The 17,354-nt window shown below is 43.9% G+C and overlaps 1 protein-coding gene across 5 annotated transcripts in view; it reads right to left on the bottom strand.

Moving 5' to 3' along the window:
* The window catches only part of PTBP2 (polypyrimidine tract binding protein 2), a 90,288-nt gene that overhangs the window by 18,639 nt on the left and 54,295 nt on the right, over positions 1–17,354 (bottom strand). For all 5 annotated transcript variants that reach the window (XM_075002611.1, XM_075002612.1, XM_075002613.1 and 2 more), the window contains 3 exons: positions 16,496–16,660; positions 16,304–16,414; positions 1,906–2,101 (listed from right to left, as the gene is read on the bottom strand). In XM_075002611.1, coding sequence (XP_074858712.1) covers positions 1,906–2,101; positions 16,304–16,414; positions 16,496–16,660 — 472 coding nt within the window. The remainder of the gene's footprint in view (positions 1–1,905; positions 2,102–16,303; positions 16,415–16,495; positions 16,661–17,354) is intronic.

Below are 17,354 nucleotides of genomic sequence, written 5' to 3'. Positions count from 1 at the left end.
CCTCATCACCCACTGGTTCCCAGACCCAATCTCCCTCCATTGGCTTTCCCCAGACTCAATCTTTTGCACTCTCAGGCCCAGGTTCCTTATTCCCATCTATGTCTGCCCTTTCTCACAGTTTCAGCTCTTTTCTCCATGGCATCTGAATCAGGCAACTTCTCACTCCAGGTTGCCTGGACTCATGAAGGGAGATGCCAGCAGCACTGGCAAGACAGGTTTCCTACCTTCAACTCAGAAGTCCAGATCAGGACTTGGCATGGTTTGCAGCAGCCCAGAGCAGCAGGGAAAGTCCTGCTCAGTCACAGGCTGTAGTAAATCCAATGTAGGAAGACTCTATTTAACTTCTAAAAACCTACAAAGTGTAGAACGTGTGTGAACTGGATTTTTAAGACTCGCAACCTGGCCAAATTTAGGCAGATTTTCAGTGACAGCAACAGGCACATCCCTGAAATACCGTCCATCCCCTGTCAAATCTGAAGTCCCTATTCTAAAGCATGGGGTCAAGTGGTGCAAATTTTCTCAAAAAAAGGAAAAAAAATCACCATTTTTTAAAATAAATGTATTTTTAAATAAATGTATTTTCCCCTAGCTTCAGTCTCAGAAATGGCTGAGCCATTCAAAAACAGTCAGTCTGAAGCAAACATCTGACATGGAATTTTTCAGGCCATATCTCTGAAGTCTAGCCAAGTTATAAACAACTGACAACTGGGTCAAAGCAACTGAAATCAGAAGAGCTGGGAAACACCAGTAATACACAGTACTGCCTGCTCTGTTTATAATCATATATTTCCTAACAGCAACTTACTGGTTTCCTTCTAGCTTCACAACTTCAAAGCTAACGGACAATAAGTGGGTAAGATAATAAGCATTGCACAGTTCACTTGGTCTTGTAAAAATATCTAAATCCAATCTGTACTCTGCTGACTAAATGAATCCTAAAACATCAAAGTATAAAGGACAGCCAGAAAAGGAACTGGGCAAAGCTTACGAGTTGATGTAATTGTGAAATTTACTGGGCTCATACCAAATTAAAACGATAAAACAAAACCAAGATTTAGTGTATTAAAATATTTCTCTCTCGAAGCCTAAGTAAATTAAGGACTGAATGAATCACTTCTACCAAGAGGCAGAAGATTGTTAGAGGCTATGACATGTTTATCTATGCACTGCTCAGGGAACCTCAGATGCTTTTTTCTGCTAGATTCTACTATCAGCTCTTAAGCCCACATGCCAGAGCACTAAAGACAAGAAGAAAAAATGCAGTAATTGTAAAAAAAATGCTGAGATGGAATTTCTATGTAGACAGGCTCTCCTTTTTGTCATCTGTATTTCTTTGTCAATTTTTGCATAAATTGTAGGATGACAATTCTTCCACAAAGTAACACGACATCTTATCTGCAGAAAACGGGCACCACAAGCAGGCGAGCAAGCCAGAATTTCAAGATCTGCTTAACATGCCTGACATAAAGAGACAGATCATGTTCCTCCTGAAGTCAACAGAGATGTTACCCTGTTTTTAACAGGACCAATATCAAGTTCCAAAGATTCTGCCATGAGGTAAAGGCAGTCTGAAAGGAAGATATCTTAGGTCATTAAGGGTGGAGCAAATTGACAGACATCCAAAACCAAATGAAAGATGGTTTGGGGAAATTAAAAGAATGTTAAGTGACCAGACAACTTTTGATAACGTGTATATTCCGTCCTACTACTGTTTGTTTCTCATGTACTCATACAATAAACTTACAGGGACAGAAACAACTGCACAGGAAAACTGAAAACAAAACTGAAAGATCTTAGGGACTTACCATAACATAAATACTAAATAATTACAATGGTTGATGATAATAAAAAAGCCTGCATTTGAAGAACTGGTAATCGGAAGAGTTTTCCAAATTAAATTCATACCTAGAAGTGATGTCTCCTTTGCAAATGCTGCAGCAATAGCTGGGTCCAATGCTGGTTGCCCATCACCAGATGGAAGATCAGGTCGAGTGTAGTCTCTACTTTTATCATTGTTGTACTTCACATTTAAGTTCACCAATTTGGAAAAATCAATCCGTAGGGTACAGCAAGCATTATAAATATTTTGCCCATCTAATGCCTGAAAGAGGAAAAATAGGTTTAATAATCTATTATATATCTGAGAGTGTCTGTGCATCTGTTTGTATGTCCATCTGTCCATGAATCCATTTGTTGAAGAATTCCTCCTAAACATTAAGAGCTAGGAGCACCAAATTTACTACGCAGCTTCCTCTTATCCTAATTTTAAAAAAGGTCAGCATTTGGGTTTGGCAGGAAAACGGGATGTGCCTAGAATGGGACTGTTTTCCATAATACAGAAAGGGAAGGGGGCTACTAGTAGGCACAGTTATACTGCAGAGTGAACACGGGGAGGTGGTCACACTCACAAAAAAGAATCCGATGAAGCATCTGATGAAGTGAGTCTGTGCTCACGAAACCTCATGCCCAAAACTTTTCTGTTAGTCTATAAGGTGCCACAGGACCCTTTGTTGCTGTTACAGATCCAGACTAACATGGCTACCCCTCCAATACTTGACTCACAAAAAAGAGGATGGCTGGGGGAGGGCCACGACTAAGGTTTCCGTGCTAGTGCTGGGCATGGTTTCTCACTCCTTCAGTGCTGACCCCATTCCCCACAGTGGCATCCCATACAGTCCATCCCCCTGGGCCCTCAGCCCCAGCCCCATAAAATGTAGTGGGGGGAAGCCCAAGTGGGCAGTGCAGCCCCCATCTCTGTGGGCAGCCTGGAGGAGGCTGCCACTACTACTGGAGCAGCACAAACCCAGGTGACCTGGGAAGCTGTCTCTACCAGACTAGCGCGGACCCAATAAGCCTCTTTCCTGCTCCTCTCACCCCCAGTAAGTCTCCTAGGCTCCTGTCCTGAGTCTCTTGTCCTGAGCACCTCACACACATCTTTGCCCTGACTCCTGCACCGATCCCCCACCCTGACTCCACTGGCCTTCCCTGGAAACAGGCAACACTGGGTAAGTCTTCTACTATAAAATATAGTTTGGTCACAACAGCTGAAGTCTGATAAAAGTGAGCACACATTTATCCATTAAAACAAAAATGATTTAGTTTAAAAGACAGTTACCTGTTTTCGTAAGTGTTGTTCTTCAATGTGTGTTGATCATCTTCAAGCAACACATCTCAAAGAGCTCAAGTTATGAAAACAGGTAACTGTCTTTTCTTCTTCTTCGAGTGACGGCTTATGTCCATTCAACATAATTGACTGCAAGCAGCGTCTGTAGAGGTGGTAGGCGTTTCCTTAAGAATATGTGGATTGCAATACAACCCTCCCAAAGCCTGTGGCAATCCTTGCCTACTGTGTGATGGTGTAATGAGATGTAAACATATGGAGAGATGACCATGTCGCTGCCTTGCAGATCCTGGATGGGAACATGGATAACGAAGACCACAGAAAAGGCCTGAGCCCTAGTGGAGGGGCTCCTACTGAAAGTGGGCAGCTAAATTCCTGCTACGTCACAGCTACTGAGGATGCAGTCATTGACCCACTTAGAAAACCTCTGAGCAGATACCGTGAAACCCTTATTTCTCTCTGCATATGTTATAAAGAGTTGTGGTGATCTGCAGAAAAGCTTGATCCACTCCAGATAAAAGGCAAGTGCCCTATGAAGACTTAGGATGTGGTGTCATCTCTCCTCATTGACTACATGGGTCTTGGGGTAGAAAACAAGAAGTAAGATGTCCTGATTGACATGGAAAGCCAAAACCACTTTCAGAAGGAAGGCAGGGTGCGGCTGAAGCTGAATCTTATCCTTAAAGGAGACCACACAAGGATGCTTGGACATCAAGGCACAGAGTTCCAAGACCCATCTCGCAGATATAATAGCCACTAGAAAAACAAACTTAGCTAAAAGAAGCAGAAGGGGAGTCCAAATGTTTTGAGCCTTTATTCTTACAAGTGAGGTCATGCTGGCCCTGATGTTCCCTATGGTTTCCTGATTCCATAACTATGGAATTCAGTGTCAGGTAGGTATAGATATTCATTCCCTTTTGCAGGTACAAAGTATTTTCTTTCCACCCTCTTTGAAACTGGCAGAATAGAGGACAGGGTTTGCCAGAGGGACTTGGTGATCTTGGCCCCCTTTCATTCAGCAGCAACATGAGTTTTGTCAGAGCTGCCCGGCCAAGACCCCAAAGAGGAATGTGAAGCTCCTCTACAGAGAGTTCCAGGTTAATGGTCATCCTCTTTAAAAAGTCCTGGTGAAGCTTAGCACCATCCTAGGGGACCACAGAAGGGGGATGTTATGATGGCCTCATTAGAAGACACGGGGAAAAATGCTTAGGATGCCTGGCCTTCTTGCAACGCCTGTGGAGAGTCTCCTGCCTTCTCTTCCACTGACAGGAAGACTGGCTTTGCCTCCTCCAAGCCCTGGGTGCAGCTTTTGTGGACTGCCAAGAGTGCTTCAGAGGCCCCACTGCCTGAGCAGGTTGCTTGCAGCTTCAGTGGGAAGCCCCACTGGGTCCAAGGAAACCACTGAGATGGCGACTGGACCTGGGACCATGGAGTGCCCTGCAAAGGTGTCAACAGTACCAGTGGCATTGCCAGGAGTGGTGCCGAGGGCTGCGATGGTGGAATGAAGCCAGATTCTGTAGCCACACTTACTGAGCAGAGGCTGCATGATACCACTGGTGGAGACTGGGCACTCTGAACCTTCTAAGCCAGGAGCTTATTGACACAGATGATGCCAGCGATCACCCCCAGAAAACTGTGTCTGCACCCTGGAGACCATCTCTGCATCACTCCAGTCAGGAGTGACGCAGAGAGGCAGACACTTGCTGCCAGAAGGATGACCTTGACCTCTGGGAGCCACTTTGTCTGCACTGATACAATGGTGCTGCTAAATAGCAAGGAGGCACCGAATCCTGTGGGAACCATCCCTCAAATGACAGCATGGCAGCAAAAGGCAACCAAAGACCTCACGCTGCTGGTGCCAGGGTACCTGTGCCTCAACAGGTCTGCGCTCCACATTTGGTGATGGCTGAGGAGTGGCATCCACAATGGGCACTAAGCAACTGAAGGGCAAATTATGGCTTCCCTACATGTCTAGGGCCCACTGGTGCTGGCGTCAACAGCACCGGCATGTCCATAATGTACGGCACCACTTGGAAGGGCTTGGGTGTAGGCAGGGCATGGACTATTGAAGAAGGTGCCAGGGAGCATGCAGGACTATGCTGCTCTGTCAAAGCCAGAATCTTCTCCAATCTTCTGTGGTCTGAGGCACGATCCACCTTCTTGGCTCTTTCTTTACTGGAGCCAGCAACTTGTCCTTCTCTGCACCCTTGGGTCATCTGGGTACCTACGATGTATAGTGTCAAGCAGACAATGGTGAGGCACTCTACACTAAAGCACTAGCGCCTGGCACTGAATCTGATGGCTGGTCTTGCAGTGAGTGTGGATTCCACCAGCAGGGTCTTTAATTTTCCTTGGACGAAGAACCTGCAGACCCTTACCTGAGATGTGACCTTCCCCCAAACAATGAGGCAATCATGCGTGAGGATCACTCAAGGGTTTAGGCCTCCACCACCACACACAGGCTTTGAAGCTGAGAGTGGGGGGGTGGGGGCGGGAGGAGGAGAAGAAGCTGAGCATGGCCTGTTCCCAGGCTAAGTCATAAATGGGGGACTAATAGCACTAATCCATAGCTACCTAGAAATATTTACAGGTAATTAACAAAACAAAGAGCTATTTACAAGAGAAGAACTATGGACCATTATGCTTACACTAAAGCCTAAGTTGAGCATGGAGTTCCAAGCACCCTCACTGGCTGCAAGATAGAACTGTGGAGGGAGGGGACTGAGAGTACCCTATATAGGGGGGGCATATTCACACCACTCTGGGGGCTGCCTAGCCCAGCTCCCTGAAAGGTACTGCTGAGGGAAAAATCTTCTGGCAGCAGCCATATGGTGATCTCACACACCTATGATGAACAGTGTGGCAGGGTCAACATTACTCCTGAGCGACAGTCCCATGACGTGAAAACTGCTTGCCCTTGCCAGGGTTTGGCCGTTGGCCCCTAGGCTCAAAGGGCAGTGGGTAAAAGCCCCATGGTCTGATTGGGATGAGTACTCATTCCCTCCAGCCTTTGGCTGAGTGCTGAGGTTACTGGGGCATGGAGCCCAAACACACTCTGCAGGCGCTGCTCACCTCCTGTATTGTCTTCCATATTGGTATTATTTGCCTATACCACTCTCTAGCTGTCTCTTTTCCTGTTTGAATCTCCTCACTCCACTCCAACTTCCTCTTCCACTCTCTCCCTGCCTCCCTACTGGGGGAAAGCTTTTAAGAGGCCCATGGCAACCTCAAGTGGGACCAGACAGCCCTAACTGATTTATAGCAACCTCTTTCCCTGCTGCTCCCACTGATTGTCAGAGCTGTTTCTGCTTTTGGAGCTGCTTTTCCCCTTGTAAATTACTCCATTGGCCTGACCCTGTCACAATAGATATGAGCAATCACTCGAAGAACCACCATTAAAGCTCATTCCTGGAAGCTTTTTCAATTTCGCTTACCCTAGAATATTTTTGCATACTCAAAATACCTGGAAATTTATGGTAGCATATTAGAGCAGCAAAGCTGGTGACCTAATTTATCAGACCTACGGAATCAACCTGTGTTCCACAGTGCTCGGCATTTAACTCAAGGTTAATACAGATATACTGTAAAGTTTTCAAAAATCAAAACCACAAACAAGTATTCTTTTTAAAAGGGACGTTAGAGAGAGAAAGAAGATTAAAAAGAAGGTTACAAAATAATATGTAAAAACTGCCAAACACCATATAGTGGGGTGGACAATTATTTTTTATGGGGGAGGGGGGTATTCCCAGAAATTGTTATGTGGTCAAGGACCACACTTTTGCATTATATGAATGGAGGAAGTGCAGTGTCTGGAATGGATTACTTACTATTACTGTGGCTCAATATGTGATTCTCTGGTATTCCACTGAGGTGTACTTGTACCCACTGCAACAGAGCTAAAGAATTTAGCCTAGCAACGCCCACAGAGTGATGCTGCTTGTGCCCTGTGGCCATAGTCTCTTCTTCAGCTATATGAGGTGGTGCTGCCTCAATCCCTCCTCAGTTGCTTCGCACAGAACACTCATAGACCAGACCACAATGTAGAGAGGAACGTAGGATAGTTCCTAGGCTATGCATCTGCACCACATTCTCAACCATTCTTTCTCTGAGTATATGAAACTATGTATTTCTTTTACATGACTCACAAGCAGTACCCAAAACTAACTGTTAGATGTAAGTGTGTTTTCAGGTCAATTTACCTGCTGTTAGACTAGATCAAAGTAATTACAGAATGCATATTGTCTATTCAGATGTTTAAAATTCATGAAAACTAGTGCACTTTTTCTTTCATTGTTTTCACTTATCTACTTCTGTCATAATTTAACAAATATTTAAGTAATAAATACCCCTGTAACTAAATATTTACCCATCAAAGAAATTTTATGAACTGCTAACAAAGAACTTAAGAGCTCTAATTGGAAATGTTAATTTCAAGCAAGTGGACAGGCCATTATGTATATCAGATTTCCTCAATCTGTGAGGCCTAACTCAATAGGAGGTGGAGAGTAATGTTTGTGGTGTGGTTGAGGACCCAACCAGCTTCATCCTGGCCCCAGCCTGAGCTGCCAGCTTCATGCTAAGGATCTGTTTTGCTAGTTTGCCTTTGTATATTTACTGCTATGCTATTCCTGCTTCGTTATATTCACTACTACACTGTATTCTGCTTTACATCAGAGTCAGCTGTAATTCAAATAACCTACAGGCTTGTGTCCTACACAACATTAGTTTCCACAACTTTAAGTCTTGAGGCGCATAATATCTAATCAATAAGCTTCATACATTCTAACAGCCCAGTGGAAAACCCCAGGGCTGTTTCTACACAGGCCGCTTTCTTCGGAAGTGGTATGCTAATACATGGAGCGAAAGATGCTAATGAGGCGCAGATGCACATTCCCTGCACCTCACTAGCATAATGTCACATGATTTGGAGTCCCCGGGGCAGGGGTGGCTTCCGGAAGGATGTGCTTCTTCCAGAGGCCCCTTCTTCCCAAAAATTTTTGGGAAGAAGGGGCCTCTGGAAGAAGCACATCCTTCCAGAAGCCTCCCCGGAGCCACGCTTCTACACGGTGTTTTGGAGTCCGGAAGAACAGTCTTCTGGACTCCAAAGCATGTGATGTTATGCTAATGAGGCACGGGGAATTTGCATCCATGCCTCATCAGCATCTTCTGCTCCCTGTATTAGCATGCCACTTCGGAAGGAAGTGGTCTGTGTAGAAATGTCTCATGTTTTTTGGGGAGTGGAAAATAGAGATTAAGTACATCTGTTGATGTAATGTGTTTAAAACAGATGCTGTTCTGTGCAGACTACAGAGAGGGGAGTTAAAAAACAAGTAACCATCATCACTATGCCTGCCAAGGCTAAAGTGTAAGACCCTTTATCTATAGGAATTTAGTGTGGTAACTAACTAAGGCTGCGTCTACACGTGCACGCTACTTCGAAGTAGCGGCAGTAACTTCGAAATAGCGCCCGTCACGTCTACACGTGTTGAGCGCTATTTCGAAGTTGAAATCGACGTTAGGCGGCGAGACGTCGAAGTCGCTAACCCCATGAGCGGATGGGAATAGCGCCCTACTTCGACGTTCAACATCGAAGTAGGGACGTGTAGACGATCCGCGTCCCGCAACATCGAAATAGCGGGGTCCTCCATGGCGGCCATCAGCTGGGGGGTTGAGAGATACTCTCTCTCCAGCCCTTGCGGGGCTCTGTGGTCACCGTGGGCAGCAGCCCTTAGCCCAGGGCTTCTGGCTGCTGCTGCTGCAGCTGGGGGTCCGTGCTGCATATACAGGGTCTGCAACTAGTTGTTGGCTCTGTGTATCTTGTGTTGTTTAGTGCAACTGTGTCTGGGAGGGGCCCTTTAAGGGAGCAGCTGGCTGTTGAGTCCGCCCTGTGACCCTGTCTGCAGCTGTGCCTGGCATCCCTATTTCGATGTGTGCTACTTTGACGTGTAGACGTTCTCTCGCTGCGCCTATTTCGATGTTGGGCTGAGCAACGTCGAAGTTGAACATCGACGTTGCTGGCCCTGGAGGACGTGTAGACGTTATTCATCGAAATAGCCTATTTCGATGTTGCAACATCGAAATAAGCTATTTCGAAGTTGGGTGCACGTGTAGACGTAGCCTAAAAGTGGTATCAATACAGTTACCTTGGAATGTCCCGTCGCATATCCAAATTTCTGTTTTAGTCCCAAGTATCCTACTTGGATGGGGAACCAAGCAATTTCCCCTAGTTCCATAAGATTATAAAGTCACTGAAGTGGGTCTCTTTACGAGCAAGCATAGAAATTACTAACAATATGCAAAACGTCGTACTTTCCAATTACCAAAGAAAGGTAATGAATCTAACAATCCCTGGTGAGGGTCTAAAAGGATGGGTTATAGATCAGGGATTACTGGAGGATAATTTTCATTATTCTAGGATACAAATCTAAAAGACATAAGCAAAGACCTAGACAGGTAAAAAACATTGATAACAGCAAATATATGTATAGGGTGCCTGAAAATATCCTAAGAATATACTGAAAATATCACAAAGATGATACTCCTCCTTTACCCCAAGTGGAGAAAAGTAGTGTCGAAAGCATCCTTACAAGCTTGTAACCATTTACATCTGTACCTGTGAGATGGGGTTAATTTCACATTTCACCCCATCTAAGTGGGAGGTGTAGCTTATAGGGCTTACCTGCTTGCTTGCCTGTAGATAAACAGATTTATTGTTTCCTTATTGGTTTGAATATATGTGATAGGTTTATATTGGCAGTTTGGCTGTAACACAAGGGACTAAGCTAAAGCAAAGCTAGCATGAATATGCCTGGGACCCTTCACCCAGACAGCATAGTCAATGGGTATATATTTCAGAACTTTCACACAGATAAACCAACCTTCAGTGACATAGGTGTATGGTATCAAAAAAGTATCAGACACGCACGGAACACCAGCAAGTTGTTCATGGAAAACCAGTGTTCCACGGAACATTGTTTAAGAAACACTGCTATAGAGTTAATAGTAACAGAGAGGTAGCCATGTCACTTTGTACTCCAACAAAACAAAGCAACAGAAATGTAGCACTTTAAAGACTAACAAAATGATTTATTCAGTGATGAGCTTTTGTGGGACAGACCCACTTCTTCAGATCAATACAGCGAGTGCTGTAGAGCAAGTGTGGCAAATGTGCACTTCAGGGTTCCCAATTATACAATAATTAAATGCTGGGCCTGATCCTGTGACAAAGAATCTGTCAGTCCTGAAGGTGGTAACTGGAAATTCATAAGTGTTTATATTATATATAAATTATACTCAGTCTATAGATCAGGCAACAGCTCCCAGCTGTATCTGCCTTATCCTGCCCCCAGCTGCAGCTGCAGGCCTCAGCCCCAGCCAAGAGTTCTCCCCCACCCCCAGGTAATAGCCCCCTACACATACACCTTTCAACATCCCTCCTCCCAGAGTTGTGGGCCCATTCCTAGCATGAGGTAAAGGGTGGCCACCACTGATATACATAGCCAGTGGTGAAAATGTGGTGCATTTCCTCACCAGTCACAGATTCTGGACCCTTGGTAAATGGTAAATTATTGGCATAATACTTTACTTGAAAGTGTAAGCACAACTTGAAGCTCATAATGCAAGAACACTGTATCTCAGGAATTCCTTCTTGCCAGGATACAGGCAAAGCACACAAGATGACTTGGTTATAAAATTATCACTTGTAGCCAGAATTATTAACTGGATCCTTGTAGCAGGCATAATAAATGTAACTGCTTGGGGCAGTGTGGGGCATCTTAAAGAATAAAGAAATCTTGCATCCTGTGAAGTTTCTTTCCCCAAAGAGAGAAATTATTCGAGTTGTCCCCGTTACGGAGCTTTTAACCAAATATGTCATGAGCGCACCCAGCTGACTAAACCACATCAGCAGGTTACTCAACTAGTTTTTCCCCCCCAGTGAAAGTACACGAAACAGTGAAAGACTCTGGATCCATGTGAATTATGAATAATATTAAGAGTCTCCCTAAAAAGGAAAGTAGGGAATCCCAAGAGAAAAAACGCCAAAAAAGTAGTGGGCTTCAGAAGCTGAAGCACTCTTTGCAGATCTGCTGTGGGAGCACCCAGCTGGCTGTACTATGTCAACAGGTCGCTCAACTAGTTTTCCTCTAGTGAAAGAACACTTTCAGTTTAAGGCAGCACGTCAGGGAACTGTCAATCCCACATACTACAATGTTGTTTATGATAACCATGGATTAAAACCAAATCACATACAGAAAAGAAGGGAGGGAATCACTAGGGGAAGCACCCAAATGAGCCATGGGAGAACCTACCAGACTGTACCATATACCTGTGATGCCCAAGTGGAACAAGCTGGCTTCATGCAAGTAGGAAAAGAAATATGGGAGCACCCAGCTGACCGTGTCATGTCAACAAATTGCTCAGCTACTTTTCCCCCAGTGAAAATACACCAAGCAGGCCACTACAGAGCCTGCATCTCCCCTGAGCCATACACTCTCGGTAGGGAGAGTAGTGCAGCAGGACCTGGGGGCTTGTCCCCCAATAAAATTCAGCTGGCAGGGGCCAGATGAGAGACCAGTTGACATGGTGCCGTCAGCGGGTTTCTTAGGTGGGGTGGGGGAGGAAGCAGCCCAGAGAATTCATGTTGCTCTCTGTAGGGCCAGCCCTGCCCCCAGTAACCTGTTGACATTTTTCTATCAGTTGTGTACCTACATGGGGGAACCAGCTCTGAAAACAGGTGCTTCTGGGGGACTCCCAACAGAACTTCAGCTGGGAGGGGTCAGCTGAGGGACTAGTTGATATGGTGTGGTCAGGGGGTTTCTTAGGAGGGGGGCAAGCACAAAAAATAGGCACCGCTGGGGGAGCCATCCTCCCAGCACGTGCTGCCTCTCAGGGACCAGCCAGCCACTGAAAATATTTCCCACAGGGGAGGTCACCCCCCCACACCCTGGTGTTGCCTCTCAAGGGCCAGCCAGCCACCAAAATGTTTGCTTTTGGGGGGAACCAACCCCTCAGCACTTAGTGAGCCCCCAGAAAACGTGAAGCACAGAAGCGTTCACCCCATGCAGGCCAGCACATGCTTTTGTCTGGAAGCATGGTCTGCATAGCACAACCAGTACGTGTAGTGGGGCAGGGGCTAGCCATGTGGTGGGGTGGGGGCTAGCCTGCCAGCCACATGGTGCCAGGGAGTGGGGGGATGGAGGACTGCCCCATACAAATGTGATGCACAGAAGTTTCTCAGCCTCTTCTGCTAAATCCTGTGCGGAGAGGAGGCCTTCACTCTGCACAGGGCAGGACATACTGCTGTCTGCAAGCACAACCCCCACAGCTTAGCCACCATGTGGTGTGGTGGGAGCTGACACGCCAACCACATGGAACCTGGGGGGTGGGGCTGTGCAAGCCACATCGCCCAGTGGGGGCTAGACAGCTGTCCATATTGTGCTGGGGAGGGGCATGTCCCATACAAATGTGAAGTGCAAAAAAGAAGTTTCTTGGTCTCTTCTGCTACATCCTGTGCAGAGAAGAAGCCTTCACCCTGCGCAGGGCGGGACCTGCCACTGGCTGGTCCCCACAGCCAACCCAAGCCACCATGTGGTGTGGTGGGTTAGCTCGCCAGCCAAAATGAGATCCTGGCTCTCCTGATAGCTCCAGGCTGGGGCTCTCTAAAGTGACTAGATGCGATTGCCACACTAATCATAAAGAAATGAATTCAAATTGCCAGGCTTCCAGTTTCCTACTTCCTGCACTTCTGAAGAGCAGGGGAGGCAAAAGTGGACAGAACATACACATGCTGGGAATAGTGGGATACATCTGGAGGCCAATAAAATTGATTTAAAGAAACACTGTTTCCACACATGCATTAATTAGACCTTTTAAATTCAAACGGTGTTATATCGCATTGGATGGTCAATGCAAGAATGCCGACCTTAGCTCTCCTTAAAAATCGACCTGATGGTATTTGCAGTGAAGACAGTCACATTGTAAAATTGAGCTAACTGCCTTAAAATTGACTGTATTCTGTAGCACAGACATAGCCTCAGTGGTTTTTCTCTGTTCCAAGTTACTTCGCAGAATTTTGTTCAAGCTGAAGTTTGTGCTATCTTCACTTCAGTTTCCAATACTGTGGATCCAATCCAGAGGTGGTGGTAAAAACATAGGTTAACATAGCCAGAATCTACTGCAAAAGGAAATGACATTTTCCTGGAAAACAAATGATAGAGGAATGCAGTTTTCACTACTTATACTACCTGAATTAATGCAGTTCCACAGAGCCAGAGGCTTTGTGGCATTCATCCTTGTCAATATCTCACATGATTTTCTTCATAATGCTCAGATAAATACCATCTCTTCCAAGTACTTACATCACTTGAGTTTTTCAAATTGCTCTTTAACTTCCTTACTAAGTCTTCAATTTCTGTTAAGGTCACAATCTCATTTCCTTTGAAGTGTGCCACTGGAAAATTAATTTCCCATTATCTTCTATAGCAAGAATGACTGGAAGAATCATTTAACAACTTCACTATCTCATCATGCTTTCCAAATGACCCCCCATGCAGCCCACTAGTTTTTCGGGAGGTCTTGTCGCACGGTCTTCTTCCTTCTAACATACTTCAAATGTAGTTAAATAGGACAAGTCATTTCTTATCCTCTTTTGTCTCCTTTTGAGTCAATTTTCAATTCAGCTGGCACACACTGTGTTACTCAAGACAGATTTAGGCTCTTTAAAGTTTTTTTTTTTTTTTAAATAAAACCAATACTTTAACAGTAAAAACTGTACTCAATCATTTTAATTACACAGTTAGGTGTAATATCTTATTGGGTCCAATAGATGCTACCACAACACACGAAGCAAAAAATCAATAAGGTATACTTTCCGTTGTATGAAAATGATCACTCAAACCCCCCCCCCCCCCCCCCCCCCCCCCCCCACACAGAGTAAGAGTTTAGGACATTAGGAAGTTTTGCAATGTGTTGTACTAACACATTTTTCAAATATCTTTTCAAAGCCACACATGATACACATGCAATTACAGAATCAAGATTAGTTTAAGTTCAGTTAAGGAAATATATTTGTTGTAAAGAAAGGACCTGACTAGCAAGTAGAAGGCAAACCCTGAAAATACGAAAATTACAAGACCAGAAGGAATAAAGTACAGATGATGTGTGTTTCAAAGAACAACTGTGATAACAGGAAGTTTCTAAAAAGAAAGTCTTTGATACATGGGAATGGGGGGGAGAGGGACTGAAGATGTTTTTAAATAAGACGAAACCTCTTTTAAAAGTACAACAAAAGTCTTGTGGCACATTATAGACTAAGATATTTTGGAGCATAAGCTTTTGTAGGCCAAGAGCTGCTTCATCAGATGCACTGGGGGGGGCGGGGGGGGGTTTCCACAGGGGTATTGAAAGAGTGGTGGTCCCAGTAACAAGGGGAGGGCCAGAGCTGACAAGGTCTATTCAGCAAGGTGGAAATGGCCCCAGTATCAACAGTACTTATCAAAAAAGAGTAAAAAACATGTCAGATCAGACGGGGATGTGAGCCATTGTCAGTGTCTAATGGGGAGCTATTAACACCCAGAGCAGAGAAATTGTCTTTTCTTTGTAAACTGCGAGCCACTCCTCCTCTCTGTTTAATCCATGGTTAATGGAGTCAAATCTGCAAACAAATTGCAGCTCAGAGATTTCTCTCTCCATCTGATTTCTGAGTTTTTTTTGTTTCAGAACTGTCACCCTTAAATCTGCCACTGAGTGTCCAGGGAGATTGCTGGACACTCGGTGGCAGATTTAAGGGTGACAAAACAAAAAGCAGTCAAGTAGCACTTTAAAGACTAGCAAAATAGTTTATTAGGTGAGCTTTCGTGGGTAGGTGAGCCAAACTTGGCTCAGTCTAATTCTTGATCTCCCCCCCACCCCTCCACTCTCTGATTTGCTCATCTTGACTATCTTTTTCTGCTTTGTCCTCCTTGCTTACTGTTTTTGGTTCTCTGTGTCTTAAATACTGAGTCTGTTCTGGTCTGAAGAAGTGGGTCTGTCCCACGAAAGCTCACCTAATAAACTATTTTGCTAGTCTTTAAAGTGCTACTTGACTGCTTTCTGTTTTGATAGTGTATAGACTAGCACGTCTTCCTCTCTGTTACTATTCAACATTAAGGGTGACAGTTCTGAAACAAAAAAATTTCAGAAATCAGATGGAGAGAGAAATCTCTGAGCTGCAATTTATTCGCAAATTTGACTCCATTGACCATGGATTAAACAGAGACTGGGAGTGGCTTGCAGCTTACAAAGACAATTTCTCTGCTTTAGGTGTTGACAGCTCCCCATTAGATGCTGACAATGGCTCACATCTCCCTGTCTGAGCTGACTTGTTTTTCCCTCTTTTGATAAGAACTGTTGATACTGGGCCATTTCCACCTTGCTGAATAGACCTTGTCAGCTCTGGCCCTCCCTCTTTACTGGGACCCCCCTCTTTAAATACCCCTCTGAAACCACACCCCCCACTCATGCATCTGATGAAGCGGCTCTTGGCCCATGAAAGCTTATGCTCCAAAATATCTGTTAATCTATCAGGTGCCACAAGACTTCTTGTTGTTCTCGAAGCTACAGACTAACACGGCTACCTCTCTGATACTGTTTTAAAAGTAGTCAACATAAGCCTTCCTACCCTGCATACCAGTGTTAAAGCCTACATAAACTCAAGACACAATGGAAAAACTGCTGGTGAGTAAGGAAGGGAGAAAAGGACTTGGGAAGAAAGGGGACCATAAATCTTATGTGGGTTAAGACCAGAACTAAGGATAAATGGCTTCAAACTGTTTCTATCTTACGTTACTAACTGGCAATGACATTAATTGCTGCTGAAGGTTATGAAAAAATAAACCCTTAAAAGGTTCATTGCTAAATGACCACATTGGAACCAATATGGGTGGAAGCACCCTTGGGTTGAGCCCATTTGTAAATATTGTGCTCAAAGACTTATAAACTTTTGTTATTGTTTGGATGTAAATAAATCAATTATTCCTCAGGCTTTTTAGGCAAGTTTAGAGAAACTGTATAAATACCATTTGGCCTTCTGATTTAATACAAGAATTTATGGTTAAATTAGTGTTAAAGTAATACCCTGCACAAATAGTAATAATTCCATCATGATAGGATAAATCACAAGTCCAAAAGTAATTTTGTACCTACCAGTTTTGCTTGCTGTGCATTTATGGGATCACCATACTGCAGCAAAGCTTGAAATTGATTATTCTTTGTGAATGTAATGATCTTCAATACAGCACCAAATTTAGAGAATATCTGTCAAAAATAACAAAAAACCTTTATGTTCAGAAATGTATTACAAATCATATAAACTAATGTGACACAGAAATGGCTTACTTGGTGAAGAACATCCAAGGTTACAGGGTAGTACATGTTGTCAATAATTATTCTAAGTACTGGACTCTGAGCTGGAGTCACTGCACTCTCACTAACTGTAGTTCCACTTATGGGAGTATTTGTTGTCTGTACTGCTGTCACTGCCTGAAGAACAGCTTGAGCCCGCTAAATACAAAGAAAACATCTTATAAGGAAACCATTTCAAGAAAAGAAGGTTCAGAAGATTATAGCTATATTCATGTTGTTACTACCAATAAATATTTAGTTACCTTTGGCAAAATCAAATTAACCTTTTAAAATATACCTACTGATATAAGAGCATGGTAAACATTTCAGATATTTCTTCTGTGCTATGGCAGCAAAACTGTGCTCTCTGTTATATCTAGGCCATAAAGTACAATGTCTAATTAGGACAGTATAATGGAAACTGCTACAATCTACCACAAGGGGAGAAGTTGGTAACACTACATACTATGATTACTTCCTACTGAACAACAGGAAGTGGCTTCAAATTTCTAGCAGCAAATATGACATTAAACAAGTAGGACAAAAGTGAGCTTTGGAGGGGATTTCAGAGTATTTATTTCCACAGGCAACAATGAGGAATAAAACAACAAACAAAAACACAACTACAAATTCATAATGTGATTTACTGAATAACTGTAAGTTTAAAAAAGTTTCTAATATTGATATGAGAATTAATTAAAATACTGAAATATTAAGTAAAATGTTCTCATTGAAAAAGGTATTAGAAGTATGGTACATCAAAATATTCCAATTTATGTTTTAATGAAACAGTAACTGAGCACAGTCAGAATGAAGTAAATCACAAATAAGTAAACTACTTTGAGACTATATT

The sequence above is a fragment of the Carettochelys insculpta genome, chromosome 9 (genome assembly GCF_033958435.1).
Source record: "Carettochelys insculpta isolate YL-2023 chromosome 9, ASM3395843v1, whole genome shotgun sequence".
NCBI classification, from domain to species: Eukaryota; Metazoa; Chordata; order Testudines; family Carettochelyidae; genus Carettochelys; species Carettochelys insculpta.
Note: the sequence above shows the minus strand (reverse complement) of the source record. Positions and strands in the feature narration are given on the sequence as shown.